Source organism: Galleria mellonella, unplaced genomic scaffold (genome assembly GCF_026898425.1).
Source record: "Galleria mellonella isolate WM207_F2 unplaced genomic scaffold, CSIRO_AGI_GalMel_v1 utg150, whole genome shotgun sequence".
NCBI lineage: Eukaryota > Metazoa > Arthropoda > Insecta > Lepidoptera > Pyralidae > Galleria > Galleria mellonella.
The window spans coordinates 1,048,915-1,060,945 of NW_026442002.1; the positions used below are offsets into that span (position 1 = coordinate 1,048,915).

Consider the following 12,031-nt stretch of genomic DNA (forward strand, 5'->3'; position numbering starts at 1 on the left):
CCTATAAATTTTGGTAATGTGGCTATCCCCTTCAGTGCATCAGTGAAAGATCTAGGTATAATTATAGATAGTTCCCTTACTTGGCGGCCACAAATAGAATCTGTCAGCAGGAAAGTTTTCGGATTTGTATGCTCACTTCGTAGACTGCGTAATTTCCTTCCTACTGCTACCAAAATTGCGCTATCCCAATCTCTTTTACTTCCAATTCTTGATTATGCCGATACTTGTTATCTGGATCTTACGGAAGACCAGCTTAACAAACTTGAGCGTCTTCAAAATGTTTTTATCAGGTTTATTTTCGGTCTTAGAAAATATGATCACATTTCCGAGTTTCGCACTAAGCTCAAGTGGCTTCCTATTCGTTTTTGCCGGAATACTCATATTCTTTCACTGCTCCACAATGCCCTTTTCAACTCTTCTTCCCCTCACTATCTGAAGGAGCGGTTTGAATTCTTGCATACCGTCAATTCTTTTAATCTTAGGTTTTCTGAGGGCCTTCAGCTGAAGATTCCGGTACATTTCTCTAATTTTTATGACAAATCATTTACGGTGCAAGCTGTACGGCTTTGGAATGCTTTACCAGTTTCCTTACGAAATATAAAATGTACGGCTGGTTTTAAAACAAAACTGAAGAACTATTATTTGAGCAAGTTGTCATCTCCTTAATGTGTTTATATGTCTGGTTAGCATACTTATTACTTGCATACTTTTCGTGAACAGTATTTATATATTTTTATGTATTTGTGTAGGCGTTTATGTCCATGTATGTATATGTATAATATGTATATATATATATATATATATATATATATATATATATATATATGTATATGTGTGTGTAGGTGTATGTATATAAATATAATAATGAGTAGGGATAATATTTATATTATTATATGTATCACATCTCCCATATTTAGAACTAACAAAATTTTTCATCGTGCCTCCCACCAAACTGTTCATAATTACTCCTCTCCATCCAAAGGTTGCCTGGAAGAGATCGCTCTTAGCGATAAGGTCGCCCATTGTTTTCTCATTGTGATTATTTCTTGTAATTATTTATATTTATAATAAGTTTACTATTGTAATCTTTTGGAGGAAACAATAAAGAGTATCTATCTATCTATCTATCACTTAGACGCCTATTACGACACCCACAGGAAAAGAAGGGATGGCCTGTTCTATGCCGGGACTACACGGGATATTTGAGATTACTTACGCTAGATTCCAAGTGCTTCTGCTTAAACGGTTTGTCCAATGAGACCAGATCCAAGTCGTCACCAAGTAGAACTTTGTAAAGATACACCGTAGACACGGAATCTCGAGTGTAACTCTGGAAACCAAAAATGTTATATTTTTAATTAAATAAGGGCAAAGGAATGGTATAGAAGATCATATTACGTCTATCCGAAATAATTGGGATAAGACCAGGCAGTAAGATGGTACTGATGAAAGTAATCAGTAATCATACATTTGATCCACATGATGGTAAGCAGCCATACAGCTCATGAATGCCCCCAACACTGTAGGCACTACACGCCATGCGGCTGCCCCTCGTAGCGTGAAGGTCTCGAGTCGCAGTACACAGTAATGACTTTGCCATATCTTGCTCTTCGCACAAGAACACGTCATCTGAGCAAGCTGCTTGGTGGTAAGCATAGGAGAAACAATCTCCAAATGTTGTACTTGCATGGCTGTGTTTTGATTTAAAAGGTGGGTTACGATAGTGGAGGTATAACATCTTAGTCCTCAGAAATGTCTATGCATGTAGTATTCGTGTCACAGTACCTTCTGCGATGCCCATGATGGTTACCACTTTCCATCAAGTGGGCCAGCAGCATATTTACCATTCTAAGTATTGTTTAAACAATTTAGACTACACATTACTCTCAAAGAATAATACAGGTTACAAATGTTAACAATACTGGCAAATTGGCAAACTATTTGGTCCCCTTTTAACGTCATTAAGTGTTCCTCAGTTGGATTACAAATTTTTGAACATCTCTGTAAATTATTGATGCCCATTAATTCTTCTCTTTCCGCGTCCAGGGAAAGTAGATAAAGTTTTGTTTAAGAAATTAGTTCAGGGTACAATAGGACTGATATACCTGAAGAAGATAAAAGCCCTTAAAATAATAATAATAAAAAAAAGTACTTACGTCAGACGCGTCATCGTCAAGCAAGTCGTCCTTGGATCCAGATCCGAGTGCCTCGAAGAACAGCTCAAAGTCAACATCAGATGAAAACTCGTCTGTAAAACATTAAAGTTGATGAAATATGACAACCGCGTAAGGTGTTACAAGGACTGTCTGATCCATGCCACACACAGCCGAAACTGTTATACCTAAAGACTTGAAATATTACAAATACTTTCTTTATATAGCGTAGGTGAATAATAAGAAAGGATTTCTGATAATTAAACCCCTAAAGGACTAAAACTAAGGTTGGAAGTTTGTATGGAATTTCATCAGTTTAGAAGTTAAACACATGAAGGTTCAAAACAAAATCAGCGAGAAATCGAATACCACACTAATAAAGGTAGTAAATAAAAAAAAAAAATTACCAATAATTTCTATGGTTGCTCTCCCGTTATGGTAATCATCACGGAGCGTGTTGGCGACGCTGATGATCTTCCTTCGCTGTGTGGCCTTGGCACCTTCTGGCATCAGCACGAAGATGTCATGGTCCACTTCAAGGATGAAGCAGTGGTCTTTGGTCAGAGATGATGCTTCGGCTGGTACCTGGCAGAGGTCATACGTTTGATAAATAATGTTTTATTCATTAAAATCCACAAAAAATATCAAACAGAGGAAGACTTTGCACAAAAGTCGTCTGCACGGATTCCATTTTTTTTTTCTAATAGATGATAATGCAATGGTAACCCCGCCTGCGCTATTGGTATACGCTGGCGGGGCACCAGTGAGGGGCGATAGATGAGCATGAAAAGGTAGGTCTATTTTTTTTTATAGGTGATGATAAAATAGTAACCCCACCCGCGCTATCGGTGTACACCGGCGGGGCACCAGTAAAGGATGATAGATGAGGATGAAGCAGGTCAGTTAGCCCATCGTGATGAATTCAACGAAAATTGTTCACGATGGTTTCCAGGGGGAACCACGTGGAGATTGACTTGATATATTTGATATATTGCTAGCAATGGGGCTGTCATACTCCATTGCTAACAATCCCTTCCCCCCAAAGCAGGCCTGTTAGCCCATCGTGATAAGTACACCTGGAATTCAGCGGTCGACCTGGTTGGTTGGTCATGATAGGTTAACTGACCTGTCTTTTCATCCTGATCCGTCACCACTCACTGGAACAAATCCTTGCACTGCAAAAAATCATCCGTGACCAAACAACGCTGTGTGGTCCCGGCATAGATTAGACCATTCCTTCCTTTCCCGTGGGTATTGGAAGAGGAGACTAAGGGCATTTAATGATCGAGCAATGGGCAGCAGTGTTTCTATTAAAACAACACCGAAGGCCTAACTGCGGTTGCCAATCCGCCTGCCAAGCGTGACAACTACTAGCAAATCCCCGCTATGGGAGATGCCTATGTTTAGCAGAGGAGAGTTAATGGAAGATTTAATAATAAAACAAGGAAAGCATACCTCTTGAATCCTCATATTATCACAACCAGACAGCTTCAGGAGACGTTTTTCAGCGCCAGCGTTAGTTTCCACTTCAGTGAAGCCGGATTCGTTGCCTCCCTCCAGGTATCTGATAGCTGTAAACAGGGAGTCAAACCATTAACGCTAGAGTCAAATAGCTTTTGCTAGCAATATGCTCTATCAGGTCGATATATATATATATATAAATATATAAAATATAACAAACTACTTACTATAACAATATATATATATATATATATATATATATATATATATATATATATATATATATTGTTATAGTAAGTAGTTTGTTATATTTTATGCACGAAAAATTATTAATTCACTCTTTCGCCACCTGCCCACTTCTATCTGTTCTCCTTTAACCAAAGGTTGTCTGTAAGAGATCGCCCTAGCGATAAGACCGCCTTTTGTACCTTTATGTGTATATTTCAATCTGTATTTATGTTACTGTATTTCACTTGAATTTATTCACTTGTCATTGTATATTTTTATTTATGGTGCAATAAAGAGTTAAATAAATAAATAAATTAATTCGTCACGATGGGTCAACTGTAGTGCTATTCTCTAAGCAAACAGCCTAGACATCAGCCTTGACGCAGCGATGAAATATTGAAATGGTATTCACTAATTCTTAAGACGCGACACTAGCGCCCAAAGACGAGCTCAAAGACGAGCGGCATAAACGGGAACTACTCATGGCTGTGCGATTTGACATTTTGCCATAGTATTTGGTATTCACTAACAAAAATCAGCCTCGCCTTCGCCGACAGCCTAGCCTACAGCTTCGATTTCTTATGTCAAACTCAAAAGCTTTGTTTTCTACGCTGTTTGCATAGTATTCATCTAATATATTTATTTGTTTCTTGAATTCTGTGATTATTAATTGTATTGAAATTATCAATTTGTGTTTAAAAACGATTGCTGCCCGTTTATGTGTAATGACCCATTTGTTGAAAGAAGCTAAAATAGAAAATGATTGTAAGAAATGCCGACAATCAACAACTTTATGTGATGTGGATTATATTCATCATTACCGACTTTCTGAAGAATTAATCAATATGTTAGAAAAAGAATTGTCACCATGTATGCCTGTTCCAGAGAGTTGTTAAAGCTAAAGGTTTGTAACTTAAATTTTATTAATTGATGGTATTAGGTACATAAATAAATTTAAAGCAGGAAAAAGAATACTTTGCAGTGATTGTGTGCAGTTGTTTATTTTATTGAGACAAGCTTAATTGTGTCAGCAGATGTTTGTGTAGGGAACAACTAGCTAGTTAATAATGGTGTGTAACAAGTATTCTAGTATGCATAATAATACTTCTGGTGTTACAAATATTCATGGATCATGGTAACCGTTTCCCATTAGGTGATCCATAAGCTTAGTGGCCTCTGGTTTTGTATAAAAATAACTATGTCTAATATGTTAGAAAGAAACCAACTTAGTTAAACATGTAGTAAATTATTAATTCATGTCAATTAATTTTTGTTAAATTAGACCACTAAATTTAGCATTCAGGTTGAAACTATTATAAAAAATTGTTTCAAAATCATAGTTTTAAAAAACATGACACACATAAATTCAGGATTGGCTATGTGGCTAATTAAAAATAATTAACATTACTTGTTTTTTTTCAGGTGATTTTGAAACTCATTTAGTAGCATGACACAAACCCTTGGACAGCCACAATAATAGTAGTGTATTGCTGTATTGTTTGTGATATGCTGATAATATGATGCAGTTACATCATCTATACAAAATGAAGAAGCACAAAAGAAAATTTTGTAGTCTGAAAATAAGCTAGCTATACTTTTTGTACTTATATCTTAAAACTATTTTCAAATACTTTTTTATTGTTACATTTTTGTCTACCTGTGAATTAAAATTAATATTATATTATGTTGTAAATGTATATTTTAATTTAAAATTATTATAATTAATTCATATTATAACTAGTACGAGGTTTGTCCGGAAAGTACGTATAAAAGTTTTTTAAAAATTTTATTTTACAATTATTCAGGTAAATCAATTTTATCCCCTTCAAAGTACTCCCCCTGTGACATAATGCACTTGTGCCAACGCCGTTTCCACTGTGAGAAGGCTCCTTGAAAGTCCTCTGGTTGTAGGTTTCTCAGCTGCCCCGTCGTAGCTTTTTTTATCTCATTTATGTCCCCCAAATGCCGCCCCCGAAGTACCAATTTGGTTTTTGGGAACAAGAAGAAGTCACACGGGGCCAAATCCGGCGAATAGGGGGGTGTTCGGTCACCGTAATGGAATTTTTACTCAAAAACTCACGGACAACAAGAGAGGTGTGGGCAGGGGCATTGTCGTGGTGAAGAATCCAACGCCCCTCTCGCGCCAATTCTGGACGAACTCGTGCCACACGAGCTTTGAGGCGTCTGAGCACATCGACGTAGAATTTTCCATCAACTGTCTGGCCTGGAGGGACGAATTCTTGATGCTTTCTCGGCCCTCTCTGAATCTTTTTAGCCACTTGTGGACGGTTGGTTCCTTCACAGCATCATCCCCATAAACTGTTCTGAGATCGGCAAAAATTTCACGGCCATTCTTGCCGAGTTTCGAGAGAAACTTGATTACGACGCGCTGCTCTTCAACGGAAGCGGGCTCCATGCCGACGGGGTTTCGTTAAGAGGTAACTTCACAGATGGCGTGACAAGCCAGTTCGCACCGCACGGCGGTCAGACCAGAACTGAAGCATTGTTAGGGACATAAGGAAGGGGTCCTGCGCTTACCTGGCCTCCCCACTCCTCTTTCTCGCATTCCAGAACACTTTTATACGAACTTTCCGGACAGACCTCGTATGGAGTAAGAAATTAAAAAAAATATTCATTAAAAATTATTTATTTGAAATTGAAACAAGTTTATAATTATAAAATTTTATTGTAATTGTGTTTTTATTTGAAAATTATATAAGATGAAACTTATATTTCAAAATTACTAATGACTATTAAATGACATAATTTAATCTTATATTTTCAATAATGAACTTGATTTAACTAATAATTCCAATAACTCTTGTTATGTTTGGCAGTGTATATTTTTAGAAATGTATTATTGTAAAATCTATTAGTATTTTAAAAACCAAAATTGAGGTTTCTCCCCTTCTTCACAATGGATGGTAGAATCATAAAGAATTAACATTTATAATATTTTAAATTTAATTGAATAAAAATTATTTGACATTTTTTAAAAAATTTTTTAATTAAATCGTACAATGGCTGACTTTAATTTAGTCATATCTCATTCATTAGCTATAAGATATGAACTAGTGTTGTCTGATTCTCTATCAAAATTTGTTCTGTCTCTACTCGGTGCTCTTCAGTGGCAACAAATCTTTGTGAGACTACTCTCTTTCTAGTTAAGGCTGCTATTGTGAAGGAGATAAGTGTCATCGGGATACTGTCAGTCAAATGACGGCGTGGACCTAAAAATAACAATAAGACCAATTAGACACATAATTCTAAAATTATAAATTAGTTATTTATTTAAGATACTCCACAAAAATATAATTAATCCTTTTTTCTGTTCGTGTATGTCCTGTCACAAGCCATGTCTGATTCTTTATATAATCCATCAGCATCTCCGACTACTTTGCGAAGGGACCTCATTTCATGGCATGTTACGAGATATGCATTTATTTTAGTTACTAAAAATATAACCTTAAAAACAATACAAGTGAATAAAAAGCACATTTTACTTACGTATTTGATAGATACATCCAAACTTATAAAACGTTGGTAAAGTTACGTTAATTTTATTAATTATTTTTAAAAGAGAATAAACAAATACAAAAAGTGCGCCTCTGGAATGTTAAGTACAAGGAATATAATACTCTCTACGTACCTACGTATAAGTGTTATTTGTTTATTTTACGGCAATGGAAGCAAGGGTATTCAAACAAATCTTAACTTTAAAAAACAAAATCAAATGTTTGATGTATAAATTTATGTTTATTTTATATAATATTTATTTAAATAACATTCTAAACTGAATAAAACATTCCATTTGTCAATAAAATATTATATTTCTACAGTTATCGTTTTCATTTTACGGTTTTTGTTGCAAGCCCTATCTCGTCCGTGCGCACAGCCTCGAGTTATCACAGCCTACAGTTCGTCGATGAGGTTTGACACGTTAGTGAATACCAATTACCGCAGCGCTGTAGTCACGGTCGTTCGCAAGGCTGATCAGCCTAGAGCTCGTCGGCGGGCGCAGCGTTGCGGTAGATTTTTAGTGAATAGCATTGCTGGCTTGACTTCATCCTCACCTACCATCGTTCACTGACGGATACCAGCATATAATGGTAGCGCAGTCGTGTTACCATTCCATTGTCACCCTTTTTTTTAACACGCAACTTAGTACAGCAAATAAGCTGACGGCCCACCTGATGGAAAGTGGTAACCGTAGCCTATAGACGTGAATAGTACAATTGACATAACAGAGTGTACTGTGTCGCCAATGATACACCCCATGCGTTGCCATTTCTGAGGACTCAGGTATTATTCTTCTGTACCCAGTAAATTCACTGCCATATCCCACCCTTCAAACCGAAACAGCCATGCAAACACAACTGCTTCACGGTTGAAACACGAGTGGAACAAATATCCAAGCATACGACTTTTGTATAGTGTCCCTCTAGTTTGTTGATGGCTGTGTATGGACTAACCTGGTTGGAAGTACCCCAAGAATCGGCTGGACTCATGGCCTTGCACTTCTCTGTGGTGCACCGCTTTCCCTCCCAGCATGTCGTCTAATGTCACGGTGAGTATGGCGGCTGACCCCATCTTGTCCTGTGTCGCCTTGCTGCCGAGCCAGAAGTGGGCGTCGTACGAGAGAGATGATGTATTATCTCCAGTCGTCTGCAAAAGCGACAATGATTTGAGGAGGGTAGATATATGATAAGGGGAATAACACCTGAGTCCTCAGGAATGGCAACGCATGGGGTGGTATCATGGGCGAAACAGTATACTCTGTTATGTCCACGGTACTGCTCATGTCTATGGGCGACGGTTACCACTTTCCATCAGGTGGGCCGTCAGCTTGTTTGCCATTCTAAGTTGTATAAAAAAAGCCCCATTGTGAGGGGGACGGATTGTTAGTAATGCGGACTGCCAGTCCCATTGCTAGCAATATACTCCATCGGGTCGATCTTCACGTGCCCTCCCCTTGGAAACCATCGTGCTGAATTCCAAGTGTATTTATCAAGATGGGCTAAGGTCGCGTTGACCTGTCTTTTCATCCTCACCTATCATCCCTCACTGGTGCCCCGCCGGTGTAGACCGATAGCGCAGGCGAGGTTACCATTTCATTTTCACTCATTAAAAAAAATCCGTCAGTTGTAAACCGATGTGGAGGATTCATTTTTTATATTAAAGTATTATACTTACAAATTGGTTCCATAGAAATTTAATCAAAATTTTAATATATAATCTTTATTGCACTTGTATGTTACATATAAAATAATCTATTTATAAATATTGTGAGCAAGGCTGGACTTATCTCTGACAGAGATCTGTTTATTTTGTTTTCAAATAAAAGTAACTGATTTTGCCACCACTGAGGTACGTTTAATTTTGAAATACAATTTAGTTATTATGTAAAAAATTCAATTAATTATACAAAGCGTTTAAAAATAAATGTTTAATCGTTTTATTTTAGTAATTTTTATATATAATATAACCTATTTTTATATTTATTATCTGTTATCAAATATATTGATGGATATAGATAAGGTAAAAGTTCTTTATCTAGACACAGTTTATTATAGTTATTGTTCAGTATTATCAAATAAGCTGTTTTCAGAAGCGGATAACTCACTAGACAATTCTGGGGTGGGCACGGCCCTCCCGGTCCCGCTTTAACACTTTCACTTTACCTTGAGCACTATGTAGGAGTCTCCGTTGTAGAATTTTCCATATTTATTTGAATCGATAGGTACGGGTTCGAATTTCTGTAAAAAAGAACATTTATTTTTAACAAATAGAGAATAGAAAGAGCTTCAGTTCCAGATGAATGTTCAAAAGTTTTTTTGTGGGTATGTCAAGTCATCATCATCATCACCATATCACCATAGGCCTTCCCCATAATGGGGGGGGGGGGAGGGGGAGTATTGCTAGTAGTTGCAACGCTTCGCAGGCGCGTTGGATGGGTTTCAGTGACGTTTTAAGAGGGACGCTGCCGTCCTCCTTCGACCATTAAGTTTTTTTTTTTTATACAACTTAGAATGGCAAACAAGCTGACGGCCCATAGACATGAGCAGTACCGTGGACATAACATACATAACAGAGTATACTGTTACGCCCATGACACCTCCATGCGTTGCCATTCCTGAGGACTCAGATGTTATTCCTCTATACCCAGTAAATTGTTTACCATTCTAAGGTGCATAAAAAAAAAACACGTGAAAAACATATGCTTGATATGAACACTGAAAATATAGTCTTATTTCAATAGAATTTAATTATAATGTAAACAAACCAACAAGCGCCCCGGCCGTGAACCAGTCCGCCGCTGTCCAACTGTAGTACGAATTAAACGTGGATCGATTGGACGGTACCATTCGTCACTGATTACATTCGGAGGGAGCTCTCGGGACAATTATTTATTTAATTAACTCATTATTGCATCAACAAAAAAAAAACAAAGACATAAACAATTCAAGTGAAATACAATAGCATGGAGTACAGGTTAAAATATACACATAAAGGTACAAAAGGCGGTCTTATCGCTAGGGCGATCTCTTACAGACAAGCTTTGGTTAAAGGAGAACAGATAGAAGTTTGTAAGTGGCGCGAGAGGGAATAAATAATTAATATTTACAACAGAATTGTAGACTATAATGGATCGTATGATGGTAATAGTACATAATAGCTTACGTCAATAGCCCATATTTCAATACCGGGATTATTTCCCGCGTCCTGGAACGCTGGATGCGACATTTCTCACCGAAAAACACAAGCGACGCGTCAACGAAATAACTGTAGACTAAAATAATGAATGTTTTTTATGTTATCGCTTGAGTCAGCCATTATCTGATTGTGTACAGTATGATTATAGTTTAGATTATGGTTTATCATGATCATCTATTAACTAGTTAGACCTGTGGCTTTCTTCGCTTTTTTTATGCAACTTAGAATGGCAAACAATCTGACGGCCCACCCGATGGAAATTGGTAACCGTCGCCTATAGACGTGAGTACAGTATACTCTGTTATGACCATGGACATAACAGAGTATACTGTTTCGCTCATGATACCCCCCATGCGTTGCCATTCCTGAGGACTCAGGTGTTATTCCTGTGTACCCTGTAAATTCACTGCCATATCGCACCTTTCAAACCGAAACACAGCCATGCAAACACAACTGCTTCACGGTAGAAACACGAACGGGATAGAGGTGGCCAAGCAAACGACTTTTGTACAAAGTCTCACTCTGGTAAGATAAGACAAGCTGGAGAAGAACTATATTGATGCATGTTCAATTAATACCACCATACACATCCGCACCACCGTGCGTTTTTCAAGGCACTTTCTCCCACGCACAACCACTCTTTAGAATCAAGTTCCAGCAGCAGTATTTCCAAACCGATACGACAACATAACCTCCAAGAAAAGAGCATATTCCTTTTTAAAAGGCCAGCAGCACACCTGCAATGCCTTTGGTGTTGGGAGTGATTATGGGCGGCGGTAGTCACTTACTATCAGGTGAGCAGAATGCTCGTTTGTGTCAAATAAAAGTAAGTTTCCGATTGCGCTGTGTTTGTTTGGAATTAAACTGTATAATACATCGTCTGGTTAGCATTGTATGTCGAGGGATGGGCAGAAGCGTCCCTCTTTGAATAGCTCTAAAAGTCTAACTGTGGTTACCAATCTGCCTGCCAAGCGTGGCAACTACTGGCAAAACTTTTCTTATGGGAAAGGCTTATTTCCAGCAGTGGACAGTTAACGGCTAAAATAATAAAAATAAAAAAAAACGAGGTGACCAAAATGTGCGGGGGGGGGGGGGAGACGTCCAACGAAATCATTCCAATCGTTTCGTCGGTGAACGGTCTTATCCCAACTAGTCTGGAACAATACCTCAGGCGGTTGGAATTCCGTGGCGGCTCACTCTTAGATACTGCCCGCATTGTACGCCGGTTTCTCTCCCTCGGGGCCCTGAACCCCGGCCGACTGTGCTTCTGTCGGGGGTTAGTTTGCCATCTCCTCTCCTTAAGAGGGGAGATGTGAATTTTTGTTGACAATTTAAATAAAATTGTATTTATACGTGCGAAGTCTGATGGCGGAGTGTAAGTTTTGAATAATATCAACCCGCTGTACATACCTTAACATAAAATCGATATCTCGGAATGAATCATACATAATGGATGGAGAGTCATTCGTTGAATG

The 12,031-nt window shown here is 37.9% G+C and overlaps 1 protein-coding gene across 1 annotated transcript in view; it reads right to left on the bottom strand.

The window, feature by feature from the left end:
• LOC113513990 (gelsolin, cytoplasmic-like) overlaps positions 1 to 10,667 on the bottom strand; it is a 32,725-nt gene extending 22,058 nt beyond the window's left edge. The window contains exons 1-7 of the mRNA XM_052892258.1: positions 10,524 to 10,667; positions 9,524 to 9,598; positions 8,315 to 8,507; positions 3,609 to 3,724; positions 2,561 to 2,738; positions 2,157 to 2,248; positions 1,217 to 1,330 (exon numbers count right to left, since the gene is read on the bottom strand). Of these exons, the coding sequence (XP_052748218.1) occupies positions 1,217 to 1,330; positions 2,157 to 2,248; positions 2,561 to 2,738; positions 3,609 to 3,724; positions 8,315 to 8,507; positions 9,524 to 9,598; positions 10,524 to 10,586 (831 nt within the window). The 5' untranslated portion in view covers positions 10,587 to 10,667. The remainder of the gene's footprint in view (positions 1 to 1,216; positions 1,331 to 2,156; positions 2,249 to 2,560; positions 2,739 to 3,608; positions 3,725 to 8,314; positions 8,508 to 9,523; positions 9,599 to 10,523) is intronic.
• Positions 10,668 to 12,031: the final 1,364 nt, after the last annotated feature.